The 20,015-nt window shown below is 40.7% G+C and overlaps 1 protein-coding gene across 4 annotated transcripts in view; it reads left to right on the top strand.

Moving 5' to 3' along the window:
* Positions 1 to 19,592, top strand: part of LOC140187969 (E3 SUMO-protein ligase PIAS4-like) — a 118,019-nt gene extending 98,427 nt beyond the window's left edge. For 2 of the 4 annotated variants that reach the window (XM_072243835.1, XM_072243834.1), the window contains 6 exons: positions 4,492 to 4,623; positions 4,798 to 4,903; positions 5,091 to 5,164; positions 7,558 to 7,718; positions 9,060 to 9,199; positions 19,082 to 19,592. In XM_072243835.1, coding sequence (XP_072099936.1) covers positions 4,492 to 4,623; positions 4,798 to 4,903; positions 5,091 to 5,164; positions 7,558 to 7,718; positions 9,060 to 9,199; positions 19,082 to 19,161 — 693 coding nt within the window. In that variant the 3' untranslated portion in view covers positions 19,162 to 19,592. Of the gene's footprint in view, positions 1 to 4,491; positions 4,624 to 4,797; positions 4,904 to 5,090; positions 5,165 to 7,557; positions 7,719 to 7,902; positions 7,983 to 9,059; positions 9,200 to 19,081 lie in introns of those variants that run through there. The other 2 variants (XM_072243836.1, XM_072243837.1) reach the window with 2 other exon arrangements.
* The last annotated feature ends 423 nt before the right edge of the window (positions 19,593 to 20,015 follow it).

Below are 20,015 nucleotides of genomic sequence, written 5' to 3'. Positions count from 1 at the left end.
ATCTTATAGAGTTTTTAAGGAAGTTACCAGAAAAGTTGATGAATGCAATGCAGTGGATGTTGTTTACACAGACTTTAAAAAGGCCTTTGACCCGGTCCCGCATTGGACATTGGTCAGGAAGGTTTAGTCACTCGGCATTCGCAATGAAGTAGTAAATTGGATTAGACATTGGCTTTGCAGAAAAAGTCAGAGAGTGGTTGCAGATGGCTGCCTCTCTGTCTGGAGACCTGTAACTAACGGAGTTGACCAAGTAACTGTTCTTTTGTGGTGGGAGGAAAAAAAGCTTTAATTATAGGAAATATGGGTTTGGAGACAAAGAGTTCACTGACTCTTGGCTATTGTTGCTTAAAGTTTGTAATTGACAATAGAATTGAACTTATTGGGTTTGCATATAAGTAGCTGGTGTCAATAGAACATAGAATAGTATAGTACAGAAACAGGCCATTCAGCCCACAATATTGTGCTGAACCAGCTAAAAAGCAAATCAAAAACACCCAAATACTAATCCCTCCTACCTGCACATTGTCCCTATCTGTCACCTTCCTTACATCCAGTATTGACTATCCAAACATCTCTTAAAAGCCTGTAATGTATTTGCCTCTACCACCATAACTGGCAGCACATTCCAGGCATCCACAATTCTTGCTCCTTACGTCCCCTTTGAACCTAACCCCTCTCACATTCAACACATGTCCTCTGGTATTAGACTTTTCAACCCTGAGAACCAGCTATTCCCTCTCTACTCTATCTGTGCCTCTCTTGTAAATCTCTATCTGATCTCCCCTCAGCCTCTGTCACTCCAGAGAAAACAACCCAAGTTTATCCAGCCTCTGATGATAGCACATGCCATCTAAACCAAGCAGCATCCTGGTAATCCTCTACTGCACCCTCTACAAAACATCAATATCTTTCCTATAGTGAGGCGACCAGAACTGTATGCAATAATCCAGATGTGGCCCAACCAGAGCTTTGTAAAGTTGCAACATAACTGCTTGACTTTCGAACTCAATTCCTCGACTAATAAAAGCAAGCACTCCATAAGCATCCTTATCAACCTGTGTAGCCACTTTCAGTAGGCTATGAACTTGGATCCCAAGATCTCTCCACTCAGAAACACTGTTAAGGATCTTGCCCTTAACAGTGTCTGTCTGTTTGCATTTACCCTACCAAGGTGCAACACCTCACATTTATCAGGGGTAAGTTCCATCTGTCATTTCTCTGCCCATAGCTACAACTGATCTACATCACACTGTATTCTTTGTCAGTCTTCAACACTATCCACAACTCTACTAATCTTGGTATTATCCACAAACTGAACAACCCACCCATCTACATTTTCATCCAGGTCATTTATATACATCTCAAATAGCAGAGGTCGCAGCACAGATCCCTGTGGAGCTCCACTGATTACAGACCTCCAGCTCAAATAAGTCCCTGCAACCATTACCCTCTGTCTTCGATGTGCAAGCCACTTCTGAATCCAAACAAACAATTCACTATGGACCCCATGCATCTTTACCTTCTGTATTAGCTTCCCATGACGACTTTGTCAAAAGCCTTACTAAAATCCATGTAGATAACATCCACTGCCCTACCCTCATCAAATCTCTTGTCACCTTGTCAAAAAACTCAATCAAGCTGGTAAGACACAGCCTGCCCTGCACAAAGCCTTGCTGGCTTCCCCTAATTAGGCCATGGGTTTCCAAGTGCTAATATATCCTATCCCCAAGGATTTTCTTCAGCAATTTCCCTACAACTGATGTGAGACTCACTGATTTATAGTTCCCAGAATTTTCCATTGCTTCCTTCGTAAATAGAAGTACATTAGCCACTTGCCAGCCCTCCAGGACCTCACCTGTGGCTAGACAGTACACGAAGATACTGTCAAGGCCGCAGCAATTTTGAATCTTGCCTCCTTCAATAATCTAGGGTAAATCCAATCAGGCCCCAGGGACTTATCTGCCTTAATACTCATTAGGAAGCCCAACATTTCCTCCTCCTCAACCTCTGAATGCCCTAACATATTTATACACTCAGCACTGATCTTCTGGTCCTCCGTATCCTTTTCCTTGATGAATACTGAACTAAGGTACTCATTAAGTACCTCACTCACTTTCTTTGCATCCAAGCAAATATTTCCCCCCTTTATCCTTGTGATCCCACTCTCTCCCCAGTTATCCTCTTGCTCTTGATGTATGTATCGGATACCTTGGGATTCACCTTGATCCTACTTGCCAAGGACTTCTTGTGGCCTCTCTTGGCTTTTTTCTGGCTCGTTTATACTCCCTGTGTGCTTCGTTTGATCCTAACTTCTGAAGCTTTATATACTTTTCCTTTTTATTCTTGATTAAATTCATCACCTTTCTGGATATCCAAGGCTCTCTTATATTTCCATCCCTGTCCTTCCTCCTAACAGGAACATAGCTTTCCTGTACTCTCTGCAATTGATCTTAAACACCCTCCACTTATCTGATGTGGACTTGACAGAGAAAAGGTGTTCCCAATTAATGCTTCTTAGTTTCTGCCTAATTTCCTCATATTTTGCTCCACTGCAGTTTAGAACTCTCCCACAAGGACCACACCTATCTTGATCTGTAGCTATCCTGAAAGTTGAGGAGTTGTGGTCACTGTTCCCTAATTGCTAACCTCTGCCTCTCTGTGGCTATCCATCCCATAGGATGATGATGGTTCCTTTCAGTCAGTTAGTGGGGTGGTACCCCACTCCTCAGAAAGGAACAGCGTGTGCGTGAGTGGATTTTAGGTGTGTAGGGGGTTGCGCAGGTCCAGACCCACCCTCCCGACATCCCCTCCGAAATCCAGTGGCATGGTGTGCAGTTTTGGTCTCCAAATTTGAGGAAGGACATTCTTGCTATGGAGGGAGTGCAGCGTAGGTTCACTGGGTTAATTCCAGGGATGGCGGGAATGTCATATGTTGAAAGACTGTAGCGACTAGACTTGTATACACTGGAATCTAGAAGGATGAGAGGGGATCTGATTGAAGCGTATAAGATTATTAAGGGTGCACACACCTGCCGAAGGGTCTCGGCCTGAAACGTTAACTGTACCTCTTCCAATAAATGCTGCCTGGCCTGCTGCGTTCACCAGCAACTTAAAATTATTAAGGGATTGGACAGACTAGAGGCAGGAAACATATTCCCGATGTTGGGGGAGTCCAGAACCAGAGGCCACAGTTTAAGAATAAGGGGTGGACCATTTAGAACAGAGTTGAGGAAAAACTTTTTCACACAGAGGGTTGTGGAACTGTGGAATGCTCTGCCTGAGAAGGCAGTGGAGGCCAATTCTCTGGATTCTTTCAAGAAAGAGTTAGATAGAGCTCTTAAAGATAACGGAGTCAAGGGATATGGGGAGAAGGCAGGAACAGGGTACTAATTGTGGATGATCAGCCATGATCACAGTGAATGGCAGTGCTGGCTCAAAGGGTTGAATGGCCTACTTCTGCACCTATTGTCTATTGTGGGGTCCAAGACGGCTAGGGGAAGTTCTGTTGCAGTGAATGGCCAGAGCAAGCTTTGATGCAAGGGATGCCCTTTCCACGCTTCACGGCACGTGTTTGCTAAATGGCCGTTGACTCTACGAGAGGGTTCATCCGCCCTTTGACAGGTCTTATATTTTGTCCTGCAAGCCTGGAGGGGGAGCCGGTTTAGTGGCCAACCATGCAACAGGTAGTACTGGGTTACATGTTACCAGTAGCACTCAGACAAGTGACCTGACCAGAAATGGCCGGGCCCATTACCCAATACCAGATCCAGTACGGACCCTCCGCTCGTTGGACCATCCACATATTGATTTAAAAATCCTTCCTGGATGCAGAAATTCTGCCACATTTAAAGCCTTGCACTAAGAAGGTGTATATTAGGAAAGTTGAAATCTCCCATGACAGCAACCCTATTATTTTTACACATTTCCTTAATTTGATTACCTATCTGTTTTTCAAAGTCCCAATAGCTATTTGGGGGGTGGGGGGGGCATCTGTTGTACAATCCCATCAGTGTGATTACACCCTTTCTATCACTGAGTTCTTCCCAAATGGACTCGATATCTGAACCCCTCCATTATGTCTCCCATGAGTGCAGCAGTGATATTGTCCCTGGTTACTAGTGTAATTTATAACTTGTGTTAATAAATCATAAAATTGTGACAAGGAAAATTTTTTTTCTACTTTGAAGCAGCAAAGAAGAATCATCACTTTGGTGCCAGCATCCGACTTGCATGCTACGGTATTGAATTTGTCTTGCAAACATCCATAAAAGGATAGTCTTTGCCATCAGACAAAATTCTGACCTTTGTTCTAAAATTGGCTCAGACTTGCAAGCTGAAAGTATAACTTAGTGTTGCGACAGATATGTTGGCCTAAGGTTTGGATCTTTGAAAGCTAGAAGCAGCTTGAATGTCAATTGCTTTAATTAATAACAATGGTTGGACTTAAACTTTATTGCCAGATATTATAATCCTCTGTATTTTTCATTTAAGAGTTACTTTTCATCAAGAAGACCTGGAATAGAACCAAAAAGACCTTGTCGACCCATTGATGTTACACCTCTTCTCAATTTGACATCTCGTGGAGCTAACTATGTAAAAGTATTTTGGGGCCATTTTACTCAGGTATGATTATGTGCGATGTGATCATTTAGAATCGATACTTTAGCAATAGTATCACCAGCCTCTAGTATTGCAAGTAATACGTTAACTGGTGTAGGGACAGAATCAGGATTTAATTTGAAGGAGATCTGTGGCTGTTCAATGAATGAAACTATCCTCTTTGGTTATTTCTTGTAGCGATATTCTGTGGTACTAAACCTGGTAAGGCAGCACAGAGCTGCAGAATTGTTGCGTAAACTTCAAGTAAATGAAACCCGAGCCTCTGAAGTGTCCAGGGAGCTAAGTAAGTACTTAGTCCCATTATATTAAGTGTGTGCAATGGAGTAATTAGTAATATTGTAACTTGATTTTGCTTAACAAAAAAAAATCATACTAGGAGCACCGTTTCTCGGTTAAGCTGGGATAATTGCAATTTTGCTTTTGTTGAAAAGTTTTGGTAAATTAAATTATCTTTTTTTCCTTCATTAAAGTTCGCAAAAAGCTTCAGCTGGAACCTGATAATGACGTTACCACAACTGGCCTTCGTGTCTCTCTTATGTGTAGCGTATGTATTCCTTCCTGTGACAATATGTCTTAAAATTAGTAAAAGATTTGCAAAAATTACTTTAATACTTAGACACTACTTTCAAACACTACTGACAAGGTAATAAATATAATTGTTTTTTTAATTAAAAGAAAAACTAAATATTTCTTCACATTTGAAATACTACTTGTAAAGATCATGTGTTACTTAGATTGAGAGCAGTCATTTTTTTTCAATTTGCACTCCTTAGTAAAGAGAGAGTTTAATGTTATCAATAATATACTTTGGAAATCAATGAAAGAATGGGGGAACTAGTATCTGGTAGGGGGATTGAGGTCTTGAATGAATTCCTTGCATTAAGCAGTGTATATGCTAATAAGAATGAATACAGCGATGACCCTGGTGGAAATAATAACTGAGAAAGGTCAAGTTAAGAGTCCGAGAATATGGCAGCGTCAGCAGGAAGGAGGTGTGAAAAAAGTTTAGATTTCAGATTTATTTATCACATGTACATGGAAACGTACAGTGAAATACATTTTTTTCATTAACAAACAACACTGAAGGCTGTGCTGGAGGCAGCCCACAATGGTCACCACACATTCTGTTGCCAACATAGCATGCTGACCATGCTCAGTGGAATTACACAGAACACAATAATACTGAACATACCAAGCGATAAAGCAGCAACAGAGAAACAAGCTCTATTCCTCCCTACCTTCAACTCACCTACACACATATACAGTACTCTAACCCCAGGACAGACTATCTTCGGGCTCCAGACTTCAGCAGACTTGTGGATCGCAGATGTTGGGTCTTCAACTTCCCCAGTGGACTTGCAGAGATTCACAGACCCAGGATTCAGCCATCGGGCCTCACTTCTGGACTTGCAGTCAATCTTTGGGCTTAAATCTGGCCTTCCACGACCTTCAGGCTTTGATCTTTAGTATCAACTCAGGACTCACTAATGACAGGACCCTAAACACTAAGTCTTTAACTCTGTTCTCACTATTTGCATGCCTGCCTTCATCCTTGACAGTCTGCTGGCCCGATATCCGATCATGTACGTATTGCTGGTCTTCAAATGTGGAGCAGAGGCTTAGACTCCAAACGGTCATCTAATTCCCCCACCTCCCAGTCCCTAACCCTAACTCCCCTCTCTGTCCTCAGAACCATCCTTATAATCCTTAAAAAAAAAACTAAACCACGAGCTTGACGGAGACCACAGCTCAGTGCCATCTTGAGATGATTGTTTCAGAAGCCTTGATAGCAGTGGAGACGAAGCTGTGATAATGTCAGGATATCTTGGCTTTCACACTCCTGTGTCTTCTCCCAGAAGATAGAAAAGACAAAAGGGAATGACCAGGGTGGTTGATGTCCTGGATTATATTATTGGTCTTCCTGAAGCAATGCATCCTGGAGGTGGACTCCATGGAAGGAAGTGACAAGCCTGTGATGAACTGGGCCATATTAGCAACTCTTGGCAGGTTCTGTCGGTTTAGAACAGAGAAGTTACCATTACCAGGCTGAGATCCAACCTATCTAGATACTTTATATGATGCATCTGTAGAAGTTCAAGAGAATCCTTGTAGATAAGTTACATCTTCTCAGACTCCTGAAAAAATAACTACGCTAATGCACTTTCTTGATAACCACATCAATGTGGAAAAATCACGTGAGATTGCTGGTGATATGGATGGCAAAGAACTTGAATCTGTTTCAGTTGATGAGGGCTGAGTTGTGTTCATCAAACCAGCTAATCCTGCTTGTTTAGGTCAACAACTAACTTCCATTTTGATGTTATGGGCGAGGTGACTGTTCTGATACCATGACACAGGTTCACAATCTGCTTTCTGTACTCTATCTCATCATTGCCAATAGTAGTGGTATCATCAGCAAACATGAAGATCATGCTTACACTGTAACTGGTCACAGAGTCATTGGTATACAGTGAGTAGATCAGGGATTTGAGCATACAACTCTGGGAATCGGATCACCAGGATGATGCAATATGACCTGGTTGGCTGAAATGATCAGGTCAACCACAATCTTAGTAAATGATGGAGTGGTTTTAGGGGTCCAAGAAGCCCATTCCTGCTTTGAATTTTTATGTAGTTTTGCTGTCTGGAAATTAGTACTTACCCTATTTGTGCCCCTCATAATTTTGTATACCTTTATCAGGTCTCCCCTCAGACTCCTCAACTCCAAGGAAAACAAACCCATGTGGTCCAACTTCATAACTGAAACATTTTCTGCCAGTACTAGATAGTTGTAGGAATGGGGCAGTGCTAGATCTAATCCCAGGAAAGGAAGCCAGGAAAGTGGATATAGCAGTTCAAAAATCATGTTATTGAATCTTACTGCATTAATAAAAGGGGACTCGTTTCTAATCTTTTTCTAATTTTGTTGCTTAACAGCTTGGTAAGATGCGTCTTTCAGTGCCCTGCCGTGGTATTACCTGCACACATTTACAGTGTTTTGATGCAGCTCTATATATTCAGATGAATGAAAAAAAACCTACGTGGATGTGCCCCGTGTGTGACAAGCCAGCCCCTTATGAACTGTTGTTTGTAGATCAGTAAGTATTATTATTGCAAACCTACAGTACTGTTTTCTATGCTATTCTGGAAGTGACTGGTTTCACACTGGCTGTTTGATTGGGCTATCTGATGAAATGGATAAACCAAGTTTTCCCTCCATCTCCCCTCCACAAAAAAGAATATGTTAACACTTCTATGTGCATCTTCTCATTGTCCAAACAGACTGTACCTCTTGCGTGACCAGCTTCAGGTCGGGAGGCAGTTGGACAAAGCATCTCTAACCCAACAGCACCCAGCACCAGGTGGGATTTTTGTGGCTTTATTTTCCACAAGCACTGATTTAGTGGGGACTGTCTGAAAGAGCGGATCAGTGAAAGGCTAGGTTGGAAGCGGTAGTTCACCTGGGTTAGTTTTGACTCAGTTGAAGTGAAGCTTCTCCTATGTGTGGTCATCCTTTTATTGTGAACTATTTCACTGCAGTCTCATTGATTACCCCACATTGAAATGCTAGAAAAAGAAGGAAAATTTCATTCTTAAAGGAAAATTGGACAAGATCCTTTATGGAAATGCTAATTTATTTTTCTCTCTCTGATTCATTCCACCAAAGTATTCAATTCACTGTATACCCAACAATTTTACCTCTCCATTGGTTAAATTTGTGGAACCTTTCTGTGAACATAGCTAACCTATTTATGATTCATATGGTACAGAGAATAGTGAAACGTGTATAATTTAATCTATTAAATGTATATATTGTTTGTTTTTCCTTTCTTCCATTTATAATTTATTCACCTGTAGGATTAGTCTCTTTAGTACATTCTTTTTTGGCGATGTACCTTCCAAAGAGCTAGAAAGCTATGTCCACTTGTTCCTCCTTATCTGTTCTGCTAGTCACATCCTCAGAACTATAGCAGATTAGTCAAACATGATTTTCCTTTCAGAAATCTTCATGGGTTCTGCTCAATTCTGTTATTCTTTTGTAGAAGTTTTACTACTTTCTACCGTTACATCACTGTTTTGTTTACTGTGTGCCACCATCTGTGGTGGTTTTATTCCGGCATTGGTACAAATCATATGAATGATGATTGAAGCGCTTGGAGTTCTGATTGAAAAATGCAGTTTTGCTTTAATGGCGGACTAGCCTGAGAGACAACTCTTTCAATTTTGATGCAAAGGTTCCAGGTAAAGGTAAGGAGGTCTTTGCTGGATTAACAGGCTGGATCTACAAATGATGTGTTAATATACGCAACATTATGTGTAACTTGTTATGTACAGTGCCATGATTAGGAAAAAAATCACTTTGCTATCTCCTCAGAGTAGAGTTGAGATGATGGTGATAATTGGATTGCTTGAAGAATAAACACATTTTTATTTTCTAGGCTGTTTTTAGATATATTGAAGGAGTGTGAAGATGCTACTGAAGTTCAGTTTAAGGATGATGGCAGCTGGTCTCCAATAAAGCCAGATAAACAGCCTCAGAAGAACTTCGGAACCAAATGTTCAGTAGTGGAATTAGATGGTTTGTCTCTTTTTAACTTCTGTCCCATTGATATGATAATTGGGGAAACATGATTTATAAGTTACAAATCAGCTACTCTATAAAGAAGGGAACAGGAATTTTTGTGCTTACAAAGGTGTTGTAAAATACAACACACTTAGTGTTCCTTACTGTTGTGACACTGCTTGATGCTGAATATTGCTCCTTCATTATATCTTCTATCTTGAATTTAACTTTGAGACACTTTTGATTGTATTGATGTGGTGTTTACAGGAATAGCTATTCCTTTTGTATCTGAAGGAAGCTTGGGGAGTTTTTGTGCTGTAGTTTCACACCAGAAAAGGAATTGTGGTGACTGCATATTGGCTCTTTTTCACTTGCTAATGTACTAGTATGGAATCACAATAGATGGCATTTCAATCCAGATGCCAACATGAAAGAAGCAATATGTAATGTTCCTTTGCTTGCTCATTTTTAATTTCTGCCCATTTTTACTCTTGATTGCTTTCCTGGCATGCTAGTACACTGACTGGATATTAGATGTACCACAGTTTGCATATAATTAACATCAATCCAGTGCTTCCTGTCATTTTCCCCCTCTTCCCTGTTCATCTTTGGAAGGGAAAACATATGCAATTGATACTTTTGTGATTATCAGAGAGCAATTATTTTAATCGAGATGTGCCAGTCATTGCAGTTGTTCCACATGACAGCGTGCAGAGCTTAGTCACAATTGGCTGTTGTATATTTGGCATTATTCAACCAGGTGTTGGATTGATTAATGATCAAATTATTTGTAATTGAATATTGAAGCAGTCTAGTTAAAATTTGGATAACTTAATGGGCTGATTGGTGGCAAGTAGCATTTGCACTGCCCAAGCATCTGACAATACCATAACCAATTGGCCACTTCCCCATGACATTATAATCACTGTGGAATTCCAATCCTAAATTAACATGCTATCATTATAGACCAGAAACTTAATTAGGGTCAAACCCTATCTACTGTTTACTACAGGCAAAAATGAGATAAATTGTATACTATGGCTCACCTGATTTCCCAGAATCCTTTCATTATCTACAAATTAGGATGCTGAAGGAATATTATCACCACTGTCTGGATGAGTAAACTTGAAACAGTATTAAAGACTAGAGACGTAGGCTATTTTCTAAACAGAGAGCAATTTAGAAATCAGAGGTGTCCTAGTGCAGGATTCCCTAAACGTTAGCTTGCAGGTTGAGTCGTTGATAAGGAAGGCAAATGCAATGTTAGCACTCATTTCAAGGGGACTAGAATATAAGAGCAAGGAGGTAATGCAAAGGTTTTATAGGGCATTGATCAGACTGCACTTAGGAGTATTGTGATAAATTTTGGGCACCTGATCTAAGAAAGCATGTGCTAGCATTGGGTCCAGAGGAGATTCACAAGAATGATTTTGGAAGTTAAAGGGTTAAACTATGAAGTGTTTGATGACTCTAGGTCTGTACTCACTGGAACTGTACTCAATGAAACTTAATTATTGAAATGTCGAGGTAGAGTGGACATGGAGAGCATGTCCCTAAAGTGAGGAAATGTAGGAAGGGAGGATACAGCCTCCGAATACAAGGATTAAAACGCATGAGGAGGTATTTCTTTAGCCAGAGGGTGATGGATCTGTTGAATTCATTGCCATGGAAGGCTGTGGAGGCCAAGTTATTGGGTATATTTAAAGTGGAGGTTGATAGGTTCTTGATTAGTAAGGAGGTCAAATGTTGTGGGGAGAAGGCAGGAGAATGGGGTTGAGAGGGATAATAAATTAGGCAAGGATAGCAGAACATACTTGATGGGCCAAATGGACTAATTCTGCTCCTATGTATTATGGTCTTAAAGAACGAGACAAAGCAACCACTTTGTCCCAAACAAAGGTCTCAGCGTGAAATGTTGACTGTTTGCTCTTTCCATAATACTGCCTGGCCTACTGAGTTCTTCCAGCATTTTGAGTGTGTGTTGCTTTGGATTTCCAACATCTGCAGACTTTCTCATGTTTGTGCAACCACTTAATTGCCACTCAATTGGCCATCTGCAGTGTGTACCATCCACATAGAAGCAACTGACAAGATCTTACTGATAGTATCCCCAAAAACCTCAGTCCCTCCCATTAAGAACCATAAAATGGCCGAGCAGACTTGACGGGCCGAATGGCTGACTTCTGCTCCTTTGTCTTATTGTCTTGTGGTCTAAAATATGATTTGAAAATGTATAACCATTCCTCATTGTTGCGTCATCTAAATAATAGAAAACTCTTCCTAAAAATACTGATAAAATCCTTCACTATTTTCTCAAAAGTAACTAGAATACAGCACAACAACAAGCCCTTCAGTGCACATTGTCTGCACTGATCATCATGCCGGTCTCACAAATTCCATCTGTCTGTGTGTGGTCCATATCCCTCTATTCCCTGCCTGTTAATGTGTCTTAAACATAGCTGTCATATCTGCTTCTACCACCTCCCTGGTAGTGTATGGCGGGCACCCATCACTCGCTGTATAGATAAATAAAAATGCCTCTCACATCTGCTTTAAACTTGCCCTCTTTTACCTTAGAGTTCAAAGTAAATTTATTATCAAAGTGTATATACCATATACAACCTTGAGACACATTTTCTTGCAAGCACCCACAAAAAAACGAGACACAATAGACCTATGCCCTGTAATATTTGCTGTTTCCATCCTGGGGGGAAAAGACTCTGGCTATGTACCGAATCTTTGCCTGAATAATTTTATATGCTTCTTTTGAGTTTCCCCTCAGCCTTCGATGCTTCAGAGAAAACAATGAAAGTTTGTCCAGTCTCTCTTTATGGATAATGCTTTTCAACCCATGCAACTCATCTGGTGAACCTTTTATGCACCCTCTCGAAAGCCTCCATATCCTTCCTACAATGTGGTGACTGTAAACCTGTACACAGTAGTCCAAATGTGACCTGACAAAAGTTTAATATAGCTACATCACGACTTCCCAACTTTTTTTACTCAATAGTCAAACCGATGAGGCATTATATGCTGCCTTAACTGCCCTGTCTACTTCTGTTGCTATTTTCATGAACTATGGATTTAGATTTCTTTGTGCATTAATAACATTATGGGTCCTGCCATTTACTTCATACTTTATTCTTTCACTTGACCTCCCAAAATGGTCCTTCCCTAACACTTTTCCTTAATAAGCTCAATTGCCATTTCTTAACCAGCTGATATTCTGCTGTAACTGACACCATTCCTCACTATCCACAACTCCATCAATTTTTGAGTCACTTGTAAGTTCACTAATCAGATGACCTACATTTTCATCCAGACCATATATATATATGCGTGAAAACAGCATACAAGTTCAAATTTTGTTCCGTGTACTTTTCCTGAACCTGATGAACAGGGAAAATCATGTGGATGATGCTGCGACCCAAACAAAAACTGAACTGTGTTGCAGGGAGGTTCTCTTCTGATATGCTGGTGATCAGATTGTTGAGAATTATACAGGTCGGAGCTTTCCTGACAATGGACAAGTGTGAGATGCCTCAGTACTTAGCACAAGCAGCTTTGCTTCCCTTCTTTTTGAAGAGCAGGACGATTGTGGCATCCTTGAAGTCTTCAGGCATGTTGCATGTTGTCTTCTTCCCAGATGCTCGTACGAATGCTGTGGAATCACAGATGGAGACGAGAGGGCGTACAGGAGCGAGATTACCAACTAGTTGAGTGGTGTCACAGCAGCAACCTTGCACTCAATGTCAGTAAGATGAAAGAGCTGATTGTGGACTTCAGGAAGGGTAAGATGAGGGAACACAAACTAATCCTCTTAGAGGGATCAGAAGTGGAGAGAGTGAGCAATTTAAATTGCTAGGTGTCAAGATCTGAGAATCTAACCTGGTCCCAACATATCGATGCAGCTATGAAGGAGGCAAGACAGCAGCTCTATTTCATTAGTAAGAGATTTGGTTTGTCACCCAAAGCAGTTAAACTTCTATAGATATACCATGTAGCGTATTCTGACAGGCTGCATCACTGTCTGGTATGGGCGGGCAGCTACCACACAAGACCGAAAGAAACTGCAGTAAGTTGTAGAATTAGTCAGCTCCATTCTGGGTACTAGCCTCCATAGTATCCAGGACCTCTTCAAAAAGCAGTACCTCAGATAGGCGACGTCCATTATTAAGGACCCCCATCACCCAGGGCATGCTCTCTTCTCATTAATTACTCAAAATCTGGTCTGATCTTCATCTAAGTCACAATAATAAACAAATACAATCTGCCTAAACTAGTAACACACAAGTAATTGTATTTCTCATCAATACAGAGTACACCATTTAAACGATCAGTCTGTTAGAAAGAAGTATGTGAATCTCTGGGGTAATGCCTTCTACAAAAGCTATTTAGAATATAGAATAGTACAGCACATTACAGACCCTCAAACCCTGCCTCCCATATAACCCCCCACCTTAAATACCTCCATATACCTGTCTAGTAGTCTCTTAAACTTCACAAGTGTATCTGCCTCCACCACTGACTCAGGCAGTGCATTCCACACACCAACCACTCTCTGAGTAAAAAACCTTCCTCTAATATCCCCCTTGAACTTCCCACCCCTTACCTTAAAGCCATGTCCTCTTGTATTGAGCAGTGGTGCCCTGGGGAAGAGGCGCTGGCTATGCACTCTATCTATTCCTCTTATTATCTTGTACACCTCTATCATATCTCCTCTCATCCTTCTCTCCAAAGAGTAAAGCCCTAGCTCCCTTAATCTCTTATCATAATGCATACTCTCTAAACCAGGCAGCATCCTGGTAAATCTCCTCTGCACGCTTTCCAATGCTTCCACATCCTTCCAATAGTGAGGCGACCAGAACTGGACACAGTACTCCAATTGTGGCCTAACCAGAGTTTTATAGAGCTGCATCATTACCTCGCGACTCTTAAACTCTATCCCTCGACTTATGAAAGCTAACACCCCATAAGCTTTCTTAACTACCCTATCCACCTGTGAGGCAACTTTCAGGGATCTGTGGACATGTACCTCCAGATCCCTCTGCTCCTCCACACTTCTAAGTATCCTGCCATTTACTTTGTACTCTGCCTTGGAGTTTGTCCTTTCAAAGTGTACCACGTCACACTTCTCTGGATTGAACTCCATCTGCCACTTCTCAGCCCACTTCTGCATCCTATCAATGTCTCTCTGCAATTTTGAACAATCCTCTACACTATCTACAACACCACCAACCTTTGTGTTGTCTGCAAACTTGCCAACCCACCCTTCTACCCCCACATCCAGGTCATTAATAAAAATCACGAAAAGTAGAGGTCCCAGAACAGATCCTTGTGGGACACCACAACATATCCCTGCAGAATGGGGCTTTCTGCAGTGAATGCAACGAAAACTAAATTGCGTAATAGACTGGACATAAGGAACCCCCTTCGCTGTCTCCCGTCACCCCTCGACTTGTTGCAGGAAACAAGCCCAGGGCTCCCACTGATTCAGCGATATTGGTGTGTTGCAATGATTTTATATGTTCACACGAGGAAAATATGCGCTGTGTGTTTAATATTCAAACATTACTTAAAATGTTATGATGCTATTGACTTATCACTATATTCATCCAAGAAAAATATACACTGTGTTTAATATTAAATTCGTTAGATAAAGCCTTTTAGAAATGAATTTGACTACATTAGCCACTTATAAGTGACTTATAGTTGACTATATTCCGGTCATGATTAACACCACCCCCCCCCCCCCCCCCCAGTGGTCAGCTGGACCGCAATGCAAAAAAAGTTGGGGGCCCCTGACTTGATGATCAAGGCACCTCGCATCCAATTTACCAACTTGCCATGGATCTGTTGTGATATCTGGACCAGCCTACCACTAGGAACCCTGTCAGTGTTTTAACCAAAATTTATGCAGCCAACATCGACTACGAATTATATTTGCCAGTTCTATCATTTCTTCAAAAAAAACCTCTCATTTTTAAAACTAGGCCACACCTGCACAAAGCCGTGCTTATTTGTCCTAATAAATCCATGTTGTTCCAAATGCAAGTAAACCCAGTCTTCTATAATTACCACTGATGCAAGAGCCACTTGCCTGTAATTTTGTGGTTTGTCTCTTGCTTTTAAAGAAAGGAACAATATTGGCTATTACCCAGTCTTCTGAGACCTAACTCATACCTAAAGAAAATACAAAGATCTCTGATATCGAGCACCTTTACGCTATGTAATATAACAAAAAACAATTAACTCAGAATGGGTCAATCATATGTGCATTTATTTTACTTACAGCAAGGGAAGACTAGCACTGCACAGGAGCTGGTGATAGCTTTGTTAAAACAGACAGCATAGTTACTCCTTTATATACAAGTTCAAGGATATGATGCATTCTGTTAGTCTGCTTGATCAGTGTATTTAGCATTCTTCCAGTTACTTCTGGTCTGTAGTTTTTCAAGGACTCAGATTCCATCGGCGTAATGTTGCATGAGCGTTATTAGCAAAGCACTCTACTATAAAAGTTCAAAGTTTAATGTACATTATTATCAAAGTACGTATAAATTACACAACCTTGAGATTTATCTGCTTCCAGGCAGCCAAAAAACAAGAAACCCGAAATAACCCAATTTAAAAAAAGACCCAACACCCAATGCGGAGGTCGGGGGGGGGGGGACCACAAAACATGCAAACAATAAAAGCAAACAACAGCATTCAGAGTGAAATTGAATCCATTGACCTGGAGCTGGAGTACGTCCATAGCCTCAGTCTCAGTTCATCACACAGCAGGGCTAGTCACAGTGAAGCTCACAGATGCGAAGCCTGCAGCAGTCTCACAGCCTCAGTGCCATGGAAGAGTGAGCAGAAACGGTTAACTCTCACCTGCAGTCCTGACACGCTGCCTTTTCAGTCTTTTTTAACATTTAAGAATAAATTGGACAGATACATGGATGGGAGGTGTATGGAGGGATATGGTCCGTGTGCAGGTCAGTGGGACTAGGCAGAAAATGGTTCGGCACAGCCAAGAAGGGCCAAAGGGCCTGTTTCTGTGCTGTAGTTTCTATGGTTCTAAAACAGGGGTCATGTCCTACACTAGGACCCTGACCCTGCTGCAGCGATACACTCTGGACCTGTGTGAGGCAGTACACGATCTTTCCAAATCAGCTTGGCGCTTAGATCGATCTTAACCTCACTCCCAATTTAGATGGACAGGCTCTGAAGCTTCTCTGCTCTGATTGCTTTCAAAGTCGCTCATTCCAACTCCATCTCTGACTCCTTGACGTGCCTCAACCTCGCTTTGACCACTTCTCGAACATACTACGCTCCAACTTTGCATCACGCCTGCACACCTCGACCCTCGGGTCAGCCTCACCTTTTCCTGCCTATTCATCGTTTGTGGTGATAGTTTACCACAAGTTACCACAGAAAAAGTGTTATTAGTGGTATTTAGTTGTATTTTTTGCTTTGTGAAGCACCACTACGCTGTCGCCCTACTTCGGTAGCACCATCTTAAACAGGTTCTATTTTGTTACAGACAAAAATGCCATTTTGTTACTACAAGTAAAATACATTTCCATACTGGCAAGGCCCCAACACCCTCTTCCCTTATGAACGGACTTCATATACAGTGTATATATGACCTAACAATGGCAAGAGTAGAGAAGAATTCTGTTAATGGAGGTCAAAATCTGTGGTTTTGTTATTCAACAAAATGTGGATAAATGACTCAGAACAGGATCAGATGTGACAACAAGGTCGTGCAATCTCATTTAGTGTGAGGCAGTAGCTGGCATGATGGATGTCATTTGTAAAAAAAAAGCTTCTGATGAGAACAAACAGTACTGGTTTGGTCATATTGTAGTTTTTAATGAAGGAAAGTATCTCATCCAATAGTGGAAGCAGATGAATGGACTGAGAGCATAGGATATCGAGGTAACGATGATGTCCCCATGCATTGTGTATACTACTGCATGTAGCAAACAGGAGAAAATCTGCAGATACTGGAAATCCAGGCTCAACACACAAACTGCTGGAGGAACTCAGCAGGCCAGGCAGCATCTATGGAAAAAAGTACAGTTGACATTTCGTGCCGAGATCCTTCGGCAGGACTGCATGTACTGCTACTATTAGAGTTCTGTAACTTCAAATCTAAATATATACTAGAGGATTATGGTAACATCCTCTAAACAAGAGTGTGCTAAATTCGGGACAAATCAAAACTACAAATAAAAAGTCAAAAAGTGGTCAAAGTGCCAGGACAATTTTTGCAACTGTGTTAGTGTGTTTATAATTGGCTGTGCTGCATAATTTTAATCAAAGGCTTGGAAAACAGTTTGGAGCCTTTTTGGAGCTCCTCTTTACTGTTTGTCACGTTGCTCCTGTTTAAATAAATATCAAGGGCAGTGAATGCCATTAGTTAATCATTGAACAGATTTGAAAAAGAAAATGGACATTTCATTCTCAACTATTTTGTTTTAATGTTTACCCACTCATCATCTCCCCATTTTCATCTGTGCATTGAAAGTTTTCTGTTAATAGACATTTTTGAAAGCATTTAACAAACCTCTGATACTTCCTTCTATCCTTTTTCTGTGGCCTTATTTTTTTAAGGTTTTTTGTTTGCAGTGGAAGACCTGGATCTGAAATACAGACATGTATTTTCAATATTCATAAATTATATTTCATATTCACATGGTTGTACAATTCCTTGTTCCTATTTGTGCCTGTTCAGTAGCTATTTGAGAAGGGATGACAGACTGAGTCACTTTATAATTGCTTTGGTTTAACGTGAAGGTTTCATTGGAACATTTATGCTTGATCCATCATCCATTTTGCATTTTAAAATGATGTGTCATACTTACATTTTCTTGGAGTAATCAGAATCACCAGCATGTGTCGTGAAATTTGTTAACTTGGAGGCAGCAGTACAATGCAATACATGATAATGTAGAAATAAATAAATTGCAGTAAGTATACTGTATATATGTATATTAAATAGATTAAAAATAGTGCGAAACAGAAATAATTTTTTTTAAGTGAGGTAGTATTCATGGTTTCAATGTCCATTTAAGAATCATGTGGCAGCGGAGAAGAAGCTACCTGAATCGCTGAGTGTGTGCCTTCAGACTTCTGTACCTCCCTTCTGAGGTACCACTCTTTGAAGATGTCTTGGATACTACGGAGGCTAGTATTCAAGATTGAGCTGACTGATTCTACAACTTTCTGTAGCTTTCAGTCCTGTGCAGTAGCCACACCAGACCAGGCACTGATGCAGCCTGTCAGAATGCTCTACACAGTACATCTATAGAAGTTTTCGAGTGTTTTAAGTGACAAACCAAATATCTTCAAACTCGTAATGAAATACAGCCGCTGTCATGCCTTCTTTGCATCGATATGTTGGGACCAGGTTAGATCCTCAGAGATCTTGACACCAGGAACTTGAAATTGCTCACTCTCTCCATTTCTGATCCCTCTGAGGATTGGTTAATCACATTCCTCTTCAAGAAAGGAGATAAGACTTGTTTCCACACAGCTGATGTACTTATTTGATGTGCCCAAAGTGTCCTATAATTTACCCAGCCTGAGATGCTCCTTTCCTTTCCTCTTTGTATGATGCTTTTTTTCTCTCCATTTAGTTCTGACTCTGACATGTCTGAGGATTTAATTTTGCATCATGGAAAACAGTGTGTGACTTTGAGATATCTTTGAGGTAGCAATGAGTGGATGAGGAGACTGTAAAATTCCATTAATCTAGCACTCCACTGGTGGTGTTGGATTGACATTTAATGGGCTATTATGTTTTGGAAAGCCACTGTGTTGGAAAAAAGTTCTCTGCAAATGGGTCCTTATACACAGTGTTTTTGTACCTGACTCACCAGTTGTCAATTTTGTATTTTACAGACTCCAGCAACAATCAATTTAGTAATCCTGCAAATGGCAAAAGTGATGTGGACATTATCGACCTGACTGTAGACTGTTGATAAGGAGGATCGGCTATTCAAAAAGAATGTTACTGTGAATATTGGAGAGAGTTCAACAAACATGAAGGACGCATTACGGAAAGATCCATTGAAAGAAGTCTACCTCTGACATTGTAGGCTTTACTTTCTTTGAGGCCCTCCAGCCATATCTACCTCTTGAAAGGATTAGTACAGTAAAAGATGACAAATAGTCTGTTTGGAGAAATGCTGCTCTTGAAGAGCGCATTGTTGTAGATGCGAAGGACTGATACATAGTTTATAAATTGTTTGGAGAAACAAGTACAGTACCCCATAGTTGGATTGCTTTTAAATTATGCTGTATTAACTCCTAAACAAACATTGATACCTGGTCATGTTCTTGTTCTTAGAATGAAACATATAGAAACAAAGTTTGACTGGCCTCTCCTGTTAATTGCTTTCACTTTTAATTTCCAAAGCAAGTGCTTGTGTCACGCAAGCCCAAGAGTTTATAAGTTGATTTTAGAAGCTGAAACAGCCCTTTTCCATCTCATTGTTTGATTCGAAACACCTTGCAAATATATTGGTATTGGTTGAAACTGAGGTAGCTATAGACAAACAATGTTGATTACAACTTTCTCTTTAGTTTAAACAGGTGGTTTGGAGAAATATATTGGCTGAGGTGCAAAAGAACTTGACTACGTAATCCTTTTCCCACTCCCTTGCAAAAATGGTAGGTTTCCAGGAAAGTATGACATGAGCGTAAGCCCTGCTCTCAAGATGGGAAGGCTTGAGAGAGGAGTGTTTTGCATTTATAAATCTCTTAAGTAGTTAACTGAATGGAAAGACTTTGAAATTTGTCTGCATCCTCCATTATCAACGCAGGAAAATAATAA

Source organism: Mobula birostris, chromosome 26 (assembly GCF_030028105.1).
Source record: "Mobula birostris isolate sMobBir1 chromosome 26, sMobBir1.hap1, whole genome shotgun sequence".
NCBI lineage: Eukaryota > Metazoa > Chordata > Chondrichthyes > Myliobatiformes > Myliobatidae > Mobula > Mobula birostris.
Note: the sequence above shows the minus strand (reverse complement) of the source record. Positions and strands in the feature narration are given on the sequence as shown.